Source organism: Pogona vitticeps, chromosome 1 (genome assembly GCF_051106095.1).
Source record: "Pogona vitticeps strain Pit_001003342236 chromosome 1, PviZW2.1, whole genome shotgun sequence".
Lineage (NCBI taxonomy): Eukaryota > Metazoa > Chordata > Lepidosauria > Squamata > Agamidae > Pogona > Pogona vitticeps.
The window spans coordinates 337,106,366-337,123,966 of NC_135783.1; the positions used below are offsets into that span (position 1 = coordinate 337,106,366).

Below are 17,601 nucleotides of genomic sequence, written 5' to 3' on the forward strand. Positions count from 1 at the left end.
TTGACACATAGCAATTGGCAACATCCAAGTAAGCAATTAGTTAAATCTTTCAAATGACTGAAACTTATTTTGGTAATCACAATTTCAAGCAGCTTTTGTAAAATGATGTGAAGTGGAATACAGCAGTTATACTTAAATTTCATTATGGTGAACACTGAAGGAAGTTCTGCTTAGAAACATTCCAGCCTTCTACACCAAGATAGATCACACAGACTGGAAATGTAGGAGATAATCCATTTTCTAATTTAGTTAAATTACTAATTTCCACAAAGATAAGTCCCTTAAACAGTTTAACAGTGCTTAGAATATATATCTCCTCTGAGTATTTCACTCTAGATACACCAGCTTTCTACTGTGCTTTGATTTTATTGAACATTCATAACTGCAGTAACATCAAGAAGAAAAAGAAAGTATTAAATCCTAACAATAAGGCCTATGCAACTGTGAAAAAGTATGATTAACTGTTGAGGCATGGAGTCCCAGAACAGGGATAACACCCCTGGAGATTTAGGCAGTTGCTCTCTGGAAATGCAATTCGATCTGAGGAAAATAAGTGGTTGTACTATTATAGCTACAGAGACAACTGCTCATCTGAATTTGTGGCCAGGAGAGGGGTTAGAAACCTCATCTTCTAAAGGAAGAGTCTCCACAGAGCTCTGTATTTTCTAGCCAACATAATATTCCTCCCAAGTGTGGCTTAAAAATGTGCAGAAACAATTTCATCTAATATTGGTATATATGGTTTTGAAGCACAGCATTTTCAGACAAAGTGTTTGGGGAGACTATTTTAATGGGATCGTAAGCCATTCAGAAGAGCAGAAATAAATTAAAAGTAGTTATGTTGGCAAGCAGGGTCCAAAATACAGAAGATAACTGTTTCCCAAATGAGATTTTTATGATTTTCAAAATGGAAAGTTCTCACTCAGTCTCCCAATGTTCCTAATGTTACAGAAAGGGGACTTTAAGAAGATTCACTATTTTGAAAAGAACAAGTATTCAAATCCTGTGTGAAACAGAGCAGGAGAGGTGTATAGCCTGTTATGTTCCCTTACTGGCCTAGGACAAAGAACTTCCTACAAAATTCAGTAACACAGGTTTAATACTACAACACAAGGAACTATCCATATTCATAGAAACATAGTTATCTCTTTCCTTGTGCATTATTTGATGTATGCGGATACAAGCAGGAAGGAAATGTGAGAGGTCATAACAGATCATCAGAGATATAAAAGCGTGAAGAAAGGACTTATTGGGAGAGATATACAGTGGTGCCTAGCAAGACAATTTGAATTCGTTCCGCGAAAATCGTCGTCTTTGAAAAAATTGTCTTGCCAGGTTCCCTATGCATCGGTCTTAAAAAAAAAAGTCTTGCGAAGCATCGGTCTAAAAAAAGTCTTGCGAAGCACAGTCATAGAAAAAACGTCTTGCAAGGCAACATAGTGATCGCAAAAACCAATTGTCTTGTGGGGTTTTTGTCCCGCGAGGCAATCGTCTAGCGAGGCACCACTGTACCATGTTTACTGTCCAAGCACAAGCACTAATAAAAGAAAGGAGGGGGAGAGATCTCTACTTCCCTATATGCTATAATTTCTTGGATCACAGTTTAGTTTTACAAGAAGGAACCTCATAAATCTTGGCTTGCACACTATCCTCCACCTGCAGTTCTGAGGAAGTGACTGGAAGCATCCATTTTCCCTTCTGTCAAACAGAATAAATTGTGGTTTATCTTGAGCAGCGGCCCCCAATCTTTTTAGGAGCACGGACTGGTTGGGGGTGTGTGGGCATGTCACGCCCACCTTGCGGGTAGGTGGAGCTCCATCTCAGCAGCCCAGTTCCAGGAAGCCCACGGCACCAGGTTGCGGACTGGGGGTTGGGGACCGTTGATCTTGAGTACAGTTGATGAAAGCAAACTTTCATCCGAGGTTTATGTAGTTGACATTACAGTATCTCTACTGAATATAGTTAAGATTTATTACATTTCTGAGGTTTGGACAATTTATCATTTTTAATCTACCTGGGAGCAGAAGCTTCAGAATTTAACTTCCTTCACATTTGCTCACATTTTAAACTCTTCTTTGGATGTCGTCCTGCAATGTTTAAGCAAGCTATGGCTTTTTCTTTGTATTAATGAAATCCTCTCCCTATTTTTATCTAAGAGTGTATAACGCAGTGGTTCTTAACGTGGGCGATAATGCCCCCCAGGGGGCAATTTCATTTTTCAGGAGGGCGGTAGAACGAAAAGGGGCGGCGTGGGGGCACTGGAGCAGAAGGGGGGCTGTAGGGGGGCGCTGGAGCAAGCCAAACCTGCTAAGATGGCTGCAGCCTTTTTACAGTGTACATGAATATCTATTTGCCTCCAATCTTAATTTAGTTTCAGAGTTTTTGTCTTGAAATTTTAGTTCCTGTATTGTGGTTTGTTTTTATGCCCTTTTTATATTTCTTTTTGTGTCTTAAAATTTGCTTGCAACTAAATCATTAAATGTTACTTTTTGGGGGCATTTCATTTTCTTGGAATTGAATTTTGTTTTCAGGGGTCATTGGATTTAAGTGTCATAAATAAATAAATAAATAAATAAATAAATAAATAAATAAATAAATAAATAACATCACCGCGGGGAGGGGGGCGATGATAACTTCCTCAATGGCTCAAGGGGGCGTTTCTTTCAAAAAGGTTAAGAACCACTGGTATAACGGACCTCTCCAGTTTTCCTTCTTTTTGTTGGCTTGTTTCTGTACATGGGCCTCATCTCCTCATAATCTTCATTTTCATTTCATTCATACCCATGACCTTGTATTACTTCTATTTTATTTTGTCTCTGGTTCCCCCCCCCCATTATTAACTTTCATTCAAGTATCTAATAACTTTCTAATGTCATCCAAAATGACGCAGTATTATTCAAAATTAAAGAATTGGTTTTGCCTAGTATTTTTTAAAAAGCATTCCTCACTTTTACACCCTGCATTGGTGTTTCTATTCTTTTCTCACACAATTGGTGTATTATGTGCTATCGATTCCAAGTAATAGAGATCCTAGCAGGGTTTCCAGAGTATGTCAGATATTTAAAGAACAGTTTCACCAGTACCAAATCCCGATCCCACTTCTGGTGAGTTTTCACATCTGACTAGGTCTCCTGTGTCCTAATTCATGACTTTACACTATATTACACCACACTTAAAACCTAGCTGTTACTTTTTATTATGTTTTGTTTTTTCCTTGTGATGTTTGTGCTCTTGCTGTTTTTACTGTTTTATTTTTTTAAAAAATCCCTACCTTCTTTACTATATTTTCTTTTTCTTACCATTTCTCAGCTTAATTACTGTAATGTTCTTCTCACTGACCTGTCTTTATTTCCACCTTTTTATTTTGCTTATGCATACTCTCTAGGTGTTTTGGGGGCCATTTTACAGGGGTTTAAAGTAAAAAGCGAATTGAAAGATCAATTTGTTGAATCATCAGGAAAAAAATCACAAATGTGTAATTCACTGATCCTGACGAATCAAAATGAATCACAATTTTTCTAATTCGTGCACATCTCTATTCCCTCATCGCTCTATTCACTACATAAGACTATGTACAACTTCCTCACCCCCTCCCCATTGTTTTAAAAACTCGTCTTCCTTTTCTCTAGAATTAAAAGATGGAATTTCGCTATGTTATGGGGAAATATGTTTTTTCAGAAATCTGAAAGTAATAGAAGTCACTCTGGGTTTTGACCTGGGGACTCCTACAGGCCAGCTCCCCCCCCCCCATTGAAACTGCCTGTCCCAGTTCATCCAGAGGATGGGAGAGCATTTTTGTAAAACAAAAAGACCCATCCTCAGAAAAAAAAAGCCAAATTCAAGGAAGAGATCACAGTTCTGCTATCAAAGGTTTAGGTGAAGGCATGTATGTCTCCTGGAGCTCTGGAAAGGTGATTTATACATATTTTGGCTGTCACTGGCATAATGGTTCCATGTAATAAATTCCAACAAAAGCACTAGGCTGTACATGGTGCTGTGGCATCTTATAGAAGCCACCTATTTGGAAGTGTTTTATTTAGGATGCCATCCAGACCAACAAGATACAGTGGACCCTTGAGTTACAGACGGTGCGACTTACAGACTTTTTGAGTTACAGACTTCTCTGGCCGCAAAATTTAACTTGCAGCCAGAGAATCTACCTACAGACCAGAAAAAAACCAAAATGGAACAAAAATGGAACAAAAACGGCCAGTTACAGGATTAATCGGTTTTCAATGCATTGTAGGTCAATGGAGACTCGGCCTACAGACTTTTCGACCTGCAGCCACCGTTCCAATACGGATTAATTCCGTAAGTAGAGGGTCCACTGTACTGCCATCCCACCTACCCAAGCCTTCACTGGTGCTGTCACAAAGAGGCTTCCTTCAAAATTGGCCTTGTCTTGAATATGATTTCTGCAAACATTGATTACAAACAACACTGAACTACTCCATATTATTCATCCTATTTAATGATTATTTTCATCCTAATTTGTGACTATATAGATTATAAAGTGACATTTATACAGATTTGTTCAACAACAAGTTGCTTGTCTCCAAGAAGCTTGGGCACATTCTGACTTGGATATATTCATGGTAAGCCACAGTTCTAATAAAGAAATGATGCTGTCATGGTTATAAGCCTGCAACTACAGAATACCACTCCTATGGAGGTGTCATTGACACGAACACTGCAATGACTTCGTCACCTGCTCAAAACCATTGTGTCAGCCAAAGGATTTATGAATTAGCTGGTGCTTTCCTGTTTTAATTATAACTACACACTACACGTGTAAGAATGAAGCATGGTTTAACATACTGCAATAACATAGGCTAGAATCATATTCGTTAGTTGTATCCAAACTACAACAGCTAATTAATGCTAGTTAACAACTCATTGCTCACATGTCTCAATGAATACCTCCTGTGTGACTTGGTACACAATGAAATATACAAGCTGAACTCATTAATTAGGGGCGATGTATCGCTGGTATTTACAACATTCTACTTACACCAGTATATTTGACAGGATTCTGGTGAAAAAATAATATAGAGACGCTGCTTAGTGCTAACCCATAAAAATAAATTACCTTTAAAAGGAGACACAGCTATTATAAACACCTTCCATCAGACCCCACTAATCAATGAAAGTAACTAATAAGCTATAAAGTGGTAGCTTCCATAATCCTTTAATAAATGCACTTGATAAAAGGTGAATAAGGAAAAGTAAAGTCTTTGATCTTGCAAACAAGAACACTTCTGGAGGAAAGTTTCATTACAGGAGCTAAGTCAGACTACCAAAAGAAAACTAGGACTTGATCATTAGGACAGATCAGAGCTCTCTAATTCTTCAATGCTTTCCCTCATTCCCATGAATACTACAGATCTGATTAGAAGGCATGGTCATACTTTTCCAATTATTTTCTCTTCCATGTACAAACCTGCTTCTCTCATACGATTTCTTTTGCTTCTGTCTTCTAGTACTATCCTACTCTTCCAAAGCATTTTAATACCTTCACCTGAATAATATACTTCTTCCAAATAACTATCAGCCTTAAAAACATGTGATGCTTTCATTCCAAGTGCAGGTAAGACTTTAAAATAATGAGTCTTTCTTTTGTAAAATGACTGACGCAGAGCTACTTTCCTTCCATTATTTTGTTTTCTGGAGGTGAGTCACTAACAGCCCCCCCCCCAAAAGGTAAGATTCTGCAGGGAAAGAACTCAAGTATGGAGTGGATTTCTTTGAAAGATAAAGATGTTGTCCCCTAATTTTAACTCTGGATCTGCTTGCAGTGCTGGTGCTTACCAAGAAATGCGTGGATAGGGTGGATGACGGAGAATTTGTTAATCTTCACAAATACTAAAGAGGTTTTTAGTGGTATGTTAAAGATAAGCAACTGATCAACTTTAGACAAAAAGCTATAAATGGTTTTGATGTCTGGCGGGCCAGACAGGAGTGGCTCGCAGGCCGTATGTGGCCCTCGGGCTGCACTTTGCCCAGGTCTGACCTATACACATGTACTGTTACACATTACCACTTTTGCCCTTTCTTGAATGGATGGGCGAAAAGGCCAAGCACTTCTCTATAAGATTATCTTAAACCTCATCCATGCCGAACATCTTCCCAAGCCAACTACAAAGCACTTCTCTGGGAAGGAAAACAGTCTTATTCCTTAAGAGGATGAGGGAGAAAATGATCTTCTCATATTGGAGAAGATATTATGGAGAACATACAGCCATGTTTATGATGGATATGGATGTCTTGGCCTTTAACACCTCACAGAACATTAATACCAGCCCCTGGCCCTGGTATTTATGGCCTTATTTTCATCCTGGTAATAGATGCTGTAGTGTCACCAGTCCATTCAAAAGAATCTGAGCCGACACATTTTACTTCAAATTCTATACCTCAGTGGAAGAAAGGGTCTCTGTTAATCAAGGGAGTCTTACTCTGATTTGGCAACTACACTAATAAAACAACAACCTGGGTCTCTCTCCTTAGCCACGCTGAGAGAAGGGAAGAGCTGCCTGGACTGTCATCTGCCCTTGCCACTGCAGAACTCTTCTTACAGAGAGAAATACAGGGAATGATAATGACCAGGAAAAGCAACATGCTACCCACAGGTGCATGCACTTGTGCTTGCAATTGGTATCCCTTCTAGAAAAGCCTCTTGTAAAGGGACGGTGAGAAAACATTGCAAAATGACAGAAACAGACTTTTATTGCCTAGCTCTTCGGTCCTCTGCCCATTAGGCAGCAAATTGTAATCAATTTAATTACAAAACATTCTTCACAGATGTTATAGCTGCTATAGAGATGCCATATAGTTTAGAAAACAATCCTTATTTTGAAATTTACGAAGAAGGAAAATGAAGAGGTTTTATCACTCACCCTCCTCACATCTTTCTCTTCTCAGTCTGGCCTGGAATATGTACAGCTGGGAGACCACTGCTGAGTGTTTTATGAGCTAAAAACAGTGTTCTGCTGTAATCTATGTAGCTATTCTTTACAGAAGGCTACAAACATGCCCACATGAAGCTGGAGAAAAAGATGAAACAGAAAACTAAGGCCTATTATTTACAAAAGCAAACTAATGCATCCATCTTCAAAGAGCAAGGAATCTTACTCTGTATGTCTGGAAATATATGGCTCCCTTTTGTGCTTATTATACCACATTTGTGCTCACGAAGAATTCAGCACTACGCAATAAACATTCAGATTTGGTTCACTCTGCTGTGCACATTCAGTGCCCATAAAAAGCTAATGGTAATAACACACACACACAGAGGAGTGGGGTGTGTGTGTGAAATAGCAATGTATTATTGAAACGAATTGGAAAAGCCTCCTGAAGTAGCTTTAAGCATAAACATAACAACGTTTTTTTTTTCTCTTGAAGTACAGTCTTAAAAGTTCCAGACACTCTTCTTATTTGCATTTTAGGAATCATGTTACACGTATTTAAAAGGTGTCAGTGTGGGTCTGTGCCTGATCCAAGGAGCTATTTTTGTCTGTTCAACCTCACACCTGCTTTTCGTTGTCAAACCATAGTAACAGTCAGCTTGCAACAGCTATAAAAGGAAGAAGCTTCCTTAGACTTCATGTATATTGAGGCTAGTTACATCAAGAAAGGCTCAAAATTCTCATTGCAAGACTAGCTCTTTTCACAACTACTTTTGAGAAACGAGGATTTCACTCCCTACCAAAGGAACGAATATTTATTTAAAATACCATTTCCCTGAAAATAAGACCTAACCTGAAAATAAGCTCTAGTATGATTTTTCAGGATGATCGTAATATAAGCCCTACTATAAAAATACAGTGGCGCCTCGCTTAACGAGCACCCCATTTAACGATGAATCCGCATAGCGATTGAGTTTTTTCAATTGCAAAAGCGATCGCATAATGATGTTTTAGATAGGTAAAAATTGCTTTGCATTGATCGCGGGGAAGCGCTTCCCCGCAATCATCCCAAAGGCCCTGCCGATCAGCTGTATTGCGAGGGGTGGAGAGAGAGAGCGCCGAAGCACAGCTGATCGGCGGGGGTTTGCGAAGATCGCAGGGAAGCCATCATAGCAAACCCCCGTCGATCAGCTGTGCTTCGGATCTCTCTCTCTCTCTCTCTCTCCCCTCGCAGCTCCAGCCTCGGCAGGGAGACTGAGGCTGTGCTGCCACCCTGGCTGAGAAAGACCTTCTGCACCTGGTCCATGGGGTCACTAAGAGTTGGACATGACTTAACAACTAAACAACAACAGACTATTCTACATGAAAAAATAAAAAGAAATCCCCTGAAAATAAGCCCTAATGCCTTTTTTGGAGCAAAAATTAATATAAGACCCTGTCTTAGTTTTGGGAAACACGGTATTTTGGCTCATTAAAAGACAATATTAAGGCTAACAACAACGAGTATACAAATGCTAAAAAGATCAAAGAAATACTATATTAAACAGATAAAGAACACCAAAACACAGTCAAAGCAGTAATGCATAACAACCCATTTAAAAGACCATGTGCAGGCAGCCAGTCACTGAGGGAAACCTTGCCTGAAGAGAAACGTCTTTATCTGCTTGCCCAAGGACAGCAAAGATGGGGCCAACCAAGCCACCTGTGGAAGGGAGTTCCACAGTCTGAGAGCAGCAATAGAGAAGGCCCTCTCCCATTAACCACCAAACAAACTTGTGAAGGTGGCAGGATCAACAGAAAGTCCTCTCCTGGGATCTTAACACCCGAGCAGGCTTATAAAGGGATGCAATAGTTTGGGCCTAAACCATTTAGAGCTTTATAAGTAAGAACCAAGACCTTGAATTCAGTATAGAAACAGATTGCCAGCCAGCAGAGCTGCTGTAACAATGGGGTTATGTGATCCTTGTAACCAGCCACAGTAAGCAATCTGGCTGCTGCGTATGGGACTTGCTTATGTTTCCTGACACTTTCCATAGGCAGTGCCACATAGAGTGCATTAAAGTAATCTATGGCCAGATCAGAATTCTCAGGAATATGAACATAGCTCAAAAATAAGAACTGCTTTAAAGTCTACAAACCATTTCTTAAAATAAGAAGGCACAGAACTAGAACAGTACAGGAAAGAGTGCTGAACTAAGAACATCAGAGTTTAAATCAGGGGTCTCAAACTCAATTTACCTGGGGGCCGCTGGAGGCAGAATCTGGGTGAGGCTGGGCCACATCAGATTTTCCACCAAGCGGAGCAAGAGCCCGAGGAAGTTGCCCAGGAGTTTCCTTAGCCTGGCAGGGGCTCCGAGGAGGAGGAGGAGAAGCGCGCGAGTCCTCGTCGCCGGCCATGACCCCCTCCAGCTCCTTCTTCACTCCCACCACCACTACCACCAGCAGGATGAAGAAGCGGAGAAGGGAGGGGGCACCGGCAACCGCCTAGCAGGGAAGAGGAGGGCACAACATAAAATAAACCCTCATAGAATCACCTTGCCAAAGGAGAAAAGCCACCATCGGTACCTATAAAATAATCAGAACGGGATGGGCCCCCCACAGGTGCCTGCATGCGCACACACACACACACGGAGGTCCAGCAACCTTCTTCTGAGGGCCCCCCTCAAAAAAAGATGCACTCAGCAGCAGCAGCTCCCTCCACCACGACAGAGGAGCAAACTTTGTGAGGCGAGCCCAGGCAGCCTCCAGAGCCAAGGCGGCTGAAGCAGGACAAGGAGGAGGAGGAAGAAGCACCGCTGGGTGCTGAGGCGGCCGCTAGCCAGGCTGGTGCTGGGGATGCCAAGAAAGAGAGCCAGAGAGCCGCTTCCCTGGAAGAGGCGGCAGTTGCTGTTGGCGGCTTGGAGGCGCTCTTTGAGGACAGGATGGGAGCGAGCTCTGCTCTCAGGCATCGCGTGGCAGCGGCTCAGGTGCTTGGGGAAAAGGGCAGGCAGCGCACGTCGCTTGCCAGCTCTCCCCCAAGACAGCGCCTCTTGCACCCTCCATCCAGAACTCTGCAGCCTGCCAGCTGGAAGAGAGGCGGTCTGGCTGCAGTTCCAGATGGAGGGTGCAAGAGGCGCTGTCTTGGGAGACAGCCAGAGAGCGAGGAGAGGTTTTTTTTTACTCTTGACAGCAGAGGACGTGTGGGCGCTTTGGGGGGGGCAGGCAAGGCGGGGGCCACAAACTATCACCCGGCGGGCTGCAAATGGCCGCATGTTTGAGATCCCTGGTTTAAATCTCAGGTCAGCCAGTCTGTAGGCCGGTCAACAATCAGGATCCAGTGACATACTTGTGCTGGATCCTACCATCAATTACACTTCAAAAACTTTTCTCTCTCCTATAAATCCTCAAAACATGCCACAGAAAACTGAGAAATCCTTTGAAGTAGAGTTTTCGCATCATGAAACATTATAGTGAGAGGGGAAGAAGAAGTAGAAAATCCTGATTCTATCAGCATAGGATACACCACTGGGTACTCGTCTTTTTCTTTAAGCCTAATTAATCTCACAGGACTGTTACAAGGATAATGTGGAGAAGTCACCATGTCTTGAGATGAAGAGGAAAATATCTAGGAAATGTTATTTCAGCCTTTCTGGTTCCCCATTTTCTATGACACTGCTCACAGAATACGTATCTACTGCTACTTTTTTCAGATCCTATTTGATACTCCATGGTTTGTGGCTAATAAGCATGCTCAGACCACATCTGATTTGTTCTGGAGTTCCACCTATGCCTTTTTTGAAATGTCTTTCTGCCTTTCTAAAAACATCAGGATTACCCAGAGTCTGCTAATATATTTATCTAGTTTCTCAGCAATCCCAGTTTGGAGCTATCTGTTGCCATTCACAACTTGCTAAAGCGAAAAAATATTAATTAAACCTAATAAAGAGGTAAGTAGGTCTGCAGATTGGCATTTTACCTGTCCAGCTAGGCCAAATAGAATAAGCGCAGGATTGGATGAACCTGAGCTGGATTTGACATTTTTCTGACAAGCAATGCTGCCACAATTCAGACAAGAGCAAGACTGTCCTAATACATTATTTTAAAAGACTCTGCTTAAAGTACATAAACAGACATCCCATTGTTCCTCCAAATATTTCTCTCACATGGAAATGCTGGCAAGCTGACAATCACACTTGTCTACTTTTGAATGCCAGCACTACATGTAAGTTATAATCTAGATATCATGTCATTCAGAGGTACATTTTACTAACTTAGCACTGGGATAACATATGGCAAGCATGGAGATCAGTTAACCCATCAGCTGAAAACAACACTAGATGCCTTGTGCTGCCAGCTTTCTTTTCTTTAATGCTAGAACTTATCTGTGACATTGGCATCTCATTAATACAGTGCCTTCTGTTCTGAAAAAAAGAGATATGAATCTTTCAACCCTTCACAGTTCTATTACAAGTATCTTAGATTTGTCCAGGCATGGCTTGAACTAGCCAAATTATAAATGCCACCGAGAGCTACTATCCAACTTAAGAGCAACCTAGAGTCCTGAAGCAAGGAAACAAGACCAACATTTGTGTGAACACAGAGTCTAAAATGAAGGAAGGGACTATGCTCATGAGATTACCATTGATACTATGGAAACACAGTACTGATATTTTTCATAACCTCAATTTTTAAAAAGAAAAACTCACATAGTTTTAAAGGCAAAATGGGACTATTTCATCCAACCTACTTTTCAAAGTGTTTTTATAACAACATTATGTACTGTACAAAAGTTTCATTTCAAAGTATTAAAAATGTTCTCAATAATTGTAAATAGATATTACAATTCAATAAAGAGAGACAGGAAGTAGATTATGTTTCAACTGAGATTTTGTTTCATAAACAGAGATGGGTGAAACATATTGCTGTATGGTGCAACCATCTTTATACCGAAGACACCATTTCCAATCAAGGACTAATGTGACTGAATACCTATGAAGTATTTGCCTGAGGTTTTACAAAATGAAGCTTGATAGGATGTTCTGCCAATACACTATACTCAAATGGCATTTATTTTCTTGTGTTAGCAATATAAACCTTGCTTATACACTGTGACATTACAGCTGTTACTCTGGAAAACTAAGACTGATGTGTGAGAAAAAAATATGCTAGGAGATAAACAACTGCATATGAATTGAGAATGGGTGGTGGTAATACAGAAGACATCAACAGCAATTGTGGCAATGAAAAGGTACGTTCCCTTCTATTGCTTTGTCTAACCCCCAAACCATCTATGTGCTTGCCAGTTCTGCACAGCTGGCAGACAGAAGCACCTTGGGATCAACTGCACTATGCTGATGACCTCAGTCCTAGATGAATCCCTTGGTAGAGTGGTAGAGTCCCTTGGTAGAGTGGCCTAACAGTAATAGTGACATTTTACCCCTGGACCTAGTATGCAAACTACAGGTATTGGGTTCTTTCTCAGCGGCCTATTCCATTAGCCAATACAGTGGTGCCCTGCATAACGGGCGCCCCGTTTTAAATGGTAAAACATCGCTTTGCGATGATCGGCAAGCTGTTTCGCTTACCGATTTTCACATAGCGATGTTTTTAGAACAGCTGATCGGCGGTTCCAAAATGGCCACCAGGTTAAAAAAACGGCCGCCTGCTGTGTTTTCATGCCCATTCCTCGCTTACCGGGCAGTGAAAATGGTGGCCGTATGGAGGATTTTCGCATAACTGTGAGTTTTTAGCCCATAGGAACACATTAAACGTGTTTTAATGCATTCCTATGGGCTTTTTTGTTCCGTAAAGCGACAAATCCACATAGCGACGATTTTTCCGGAATGGATTATTGTCGCTATGCGGGGCACCACTGTACACTCACAACAATGATGCAACAGCTTCCTGTGCCTTTTCTCATGCCTGAGGACAACACAGAAATTAAAGCCTCTACCCACAAACACCATTATATATTACATCTAACTAACCATTTGCCTCCAAAGACAGACCAACTACCAGAGGAGATATTGATAGGAGAAGGCTATAAATCACTAGCAAGGGAAACTTTTCTTCTTCAAAATACGTGTGCCAGGTCTAGATCAACTGTAATGATGCCACCAACCCAACATGCAGGATTCATTCCATATCACTGTATGTTCTTAAACAGGATTTTGCTTACAGAAATTCTGTCAGAACCAAAAAAAGTGTATGAAGGACACAGAACAGAACCAAATTTGAGCCACAGAATTGCTTGCTCAATAATGTTGATATTCTCTTGACACTGAAACTGATTAACCATTTGCCTCTTTGTGATGAAAACAGAATGAGCAAAGATCAGAAAAGGTACTACTAAGATTTTCCAGCTATTCACATACACGGCGTCTATGTTGGCTTGGGCATGTGGTCGGATTCCAAAAGATCTCCTGTATGGAGAAATTAGTGCAGGGAAATTGTCCCAGAGGGAGACTACAGCTGGATACAAAGATATCTGCAAGTGGGATCTGATGGCCTTAGAAATGAACCTCAACAGATGGGAAACATTGACATCTGAGCATTCAGCCTGAAGGTAGGCAGTGCATCATGGCCTCTCCTATTTTGAAGAGACCCTTGTCCAGCAGGCTGAGGCAAAGAGGCAGTCCCAAAAGTAGCAAGATCAGGGAGCTGGACAGGGGACAGATTGTATTTGCATTCAGTGTGGAAGGGATGGTCATTCTTGAATTGGCCTTCTCAGCCACACTAGACACTGTTCCAAGACCTCAATTCAGAGCATGTTACCATAGTCTCTCGAGACTGAAGGATGTCTACAGGACATACACACTCTTTTAATTTCAGCTATTTAATCTCAGAATGTGGAAATGATAACTGTGGTTAATAAGAGATCATCGTAAGGCATTGGGTTCAAAACATGTAGCAAAAAAGTAGACTTGTTTAGCATAGAAAGTGAACATTATATTCCTTACAAATCTTGTCAATTTTGAGTGCAATCACATTTATACTTCCTAACACCAGGGGAGTACGCTGACATCGAAGTATGTCACTCCTGAATTGTTCAAACTGCTAACTTAGTTCTCTATCCATGTTGACACTGGAATCAATGCAGGACTATTTTACCACTGAACCATAACACTACTGTTTAGAACCACAAACGTGCCCTTTGTTAAAAATTATCTGACTGACAAGACAAACACAAGAAGCTGCCTTATAATGAATTGGACCATCAACTCATTTTGTTCAGTACTGTAAACACCACTTTCCAGGCTTTTAGATAGGAGTCTCTCTCAGTTCAGGGATTTTCAAGAATATGTTATGCCAGGTAAAAGATTATATGTCGATTTGTATACAAGAGAAAAAGAAGAACAGAGAGATATTTTCATACATTAGACAGGAATAAGTATTGTCCAGAAATACATGCCACATTATTTGCCAAACCAGATTTCAAATTGCCACTACACTGTGATGTGACCAATGAACAACTAAAAAAAAAAAGGATTTTACAGATGCTCAGTTGCTTATTAGGGAAAGGAAGCAGATTTAATTCCTAATTCAGAGACAACACTAGTGCCTACTGCCATATTTTTCTTCAGAATAGAAACAGGACAGAGACAGAATTTCATCCACAGAAAATAAAGTGACATATTTGGCACCACAATTGGAGTGATAACAAAACTCAATCTTTCCTTTTAAATCTCAGAGAAATGCCAAAATAAGCATGTCCACACAAGAATACAAAAATGCACTGCACTCCTACTAAAAGCCATCTCATATGTAACAGGTAGCCACACACACAGCCCCATAACAACAACCAAAATTTTATTACAGTGACAGAGATAAATAAGAAGGAAAAATCATTACTGACATTGATTGGACAATACACAAACATTTCTGCAGCAGTCAGACCTTTAAGATGCTTAATAATAACACATTTGTTTTAAAAAATCACACTTTTATGTTTTATAGGTTCTGTTCTATATATTTACCTGAATAACTTTGTAGAAATAAGCATACTGTCGAGCAGTGTTTTTATACTGGCTGAAGACATCATGTATGGCCTGAGTTGAATGAAGATACTGAACCTCGTCTTCTTCGAAGTAAAGAGGGGTATTGTATTCATTTGGTAGAGTTTGGATATAAGGCAGCCAGAAAGAATTGGGGTTGCATCGTTCACAGAGAAGGTGGAATGCTAATGTGATGTTGCCCATGGCTTGAAGAATTCGGTCTTGAGAATACAAGGACCCTAGAAAATTCCAAAGGAAATCTTAATCTTTTCCATTATGACTAACATACACTTGGCCAATGTCAATCATATGGCATATCAAGTCATTTTAAAAATCTCTAATGAAACAAGACCAGTCTCACACTGACACAAACAAATGTGATTTGATGTATTTCTCTGGTATCTGGCTGCAGAGCCACTGTACCTCCTGGGAGAAGAGCCGGCCTGTGTGGCTTTGGGCAAGCTGCACAGTTCCAGAGCACCGCCAAAAGGGAATGGTAAACAACCTCTGAGTATTCTCTACCTGGAAAACCCTGAAAAGGGTCACTATAAGTCATAATTGACTTGACGGGACATGATTATTATAATATATTGGGTACTGCCTTGAATGAATGCGTTATGGATGAAATTCATCTCTACAAAGAGAACAGCAGGGGATAGCTACCTATTATTAAGTAAGCATCAAGAAATAAAAGGATAGTTTGCTCCTCATTCTTCCATGTTCCAAGAGTAGCAATAAGCTCACTAGCTCGTGGCTCAACAGACAGCAAGCTCATGCAATCTACTTTCTTTTTAATTAAATCCCTAAGATCTCCAACGTGCGCCAACTGTTTTCATTACAGATTCATGGGCAGATGTATACTTTGAATTAAAGGGTAACCCTTAAACACATGCTTAGCCCATAGCAGGTTTTCATTACAAGAACTAAACTCATCTTTCCAAATACATTTATTTTTCCCACCACATTTTATTTACTTCAAAATTGACAGATCACATTTTAGCTGCTATTATTGCACAGTCTGAAGTCAGAACTGGAGATGGAGGTATTCACCTTCATATACAGATAACCCCACACAGCTGGAGTTAACAAGGGCCCGCCCCCTGGGGATGGACTGTCCACTCACGCGTCCGGCAGCAGCCTTACTCATCCTTCCAATCACTCCCAGACCACTGCTCTCTTCCTGCTTGGCTGGCCACTCAGTGGTCGTGCAGGGAGACTCGTCCTCCCTTCCCTCGCCTGGAGTGGTCAGCCGAGCAGGAAATCAGCGGGGCTCTGGGAGCTATTGGAGGGATGAGCAAGGCCTCTGCCACCGATGGACACCACTATGTGGGGATATTTGTATTTGTATATGAATACCCCAATCTCTAGTCAGAACTCTGCACGTCACCCACAGATCCTGACCAATGTTCCACCTGTGCAGATAATATGTAGCACTGACACCACTGTAAATCCAATGATATACCTTACTGTGCTCATGGAGAACCTACTCTACAAAATATTATGGGCATATTTTAAACACTTTCAAAATCTCATCTTACCCAATATTGAATTTTTAGCTGACTCAACAGTCATCAGCAATTTTCTGGGAACCCACAGAAAAAGTTCTTCTGCCTAAAAAAAACCAACTGAAAGTTCACACTATGCACAACATGCACTGAGTAAAAAAGCAATAAAATAATTAACACTGAATTAACACACATTAATCAGAATCCTAGTGTTGTTTTACACTTGCATAAAGAAAACTGTGTAAGTTGAAGTGGCAAATTGCCACTATTAAGGTGCTGTCTTGTGTCCTTAAGTGCACCATTTATAATTAGAAAATGGTGTTCCTAGCTACTTACATTTTTTTCATGTATATAATAAAACAGACTTATGAAATGTCACTTCTCTGGTGAACAGTATCTGCTTTCAGATGAGCATCTTAGTGCAATGGTTCTCAACGTATTGCCTTCTAGATGTTTCGGACTTCAACCTCTCAAAGTCCAAAATGACCCATGATCAGGGATGCTGAGAAATGAAGCCCAAAACAAATTCTGGAGAGCAAATGGTTGAGAACTGCCATTCTAGAGGATAAATACCTCAGCGTGAGAACTTTTATCCATGGGTAGTTTGTGGATCGAGAAAAGGCTACTTTTTTCCTACTGTTTTTGGGTGACATACCTACCTGCCTGGTTCATAAGCCAGGGTTGTTATCCAAGTATTGCTGTTTCCCTATATATAAATTCAGGAGAGCAGATACTGCCATTTTAGGTTATTTGCATCTGTTGCTTTTTCTCGAAGAACTAGTAGCAATATTTTTGTATGTACTATTAAGGATTTAGTATTTAATAATAAAATATAACTATGTGGTTTCAAATGATGATATCCAACCTATGGTAGCAGCTTCTCAACGATCACATACAGTGGTGCCTCGCTTAGTGATGTTAATCCGTGCAGCAAAAATCGCTGCTAAGTGATTTCATCGCTAAGCGATATTAAAAAGCCCATAGAAACGCATTAAACCTGATTAATGCGTTCCTATGGGCTAAAAACTAACCTTAAAGCGAAGATCCTTCATACGGGCGGCCATTTTCGGTGCCTCTAAAGCAAGGCAAAACAGCGGGCAGCCATTTTGTTCACCTGGCGGCCATTTTGAAACCGCCAATCAGCTGGCCGAAAATGGGGGCTTTGCGACGATTGCTTTCTTGCGATCATCACAAAGTGAATTTTCCCCATAGGGACCATCG

General features: G+C 40.8%; 1 protein-coding gene across 1 annotated transcript in view; it reads right to left on the reverse strand.

Annotated features, from left to right (window-relative positions):
• Positions 1-17,601, reverse strand: part of SETD3 (SET domain containing 3, actin N3(tau)-histidine methyltransferase) — a 76,656-nt gene that overhangs the window by 33,813 nt on the left and 25,242 nt on the right. The window contains exons 5-6 of the mRNA XM_020812901.3: positions 16,414-16,486; positions 14,858-15,114 (exon numbers count right to left, since the gene is read on the reverse strand). Of these exons, the coding sequence (XP_020668560.3) occupies positions 14,858-15,114; positions 16,414-16,486 (330 nt within the window). The remainder of the gene's footprint in view (positions 1-14,857; positions 15,115-16,413; positions 16,487-17,601) is intronic.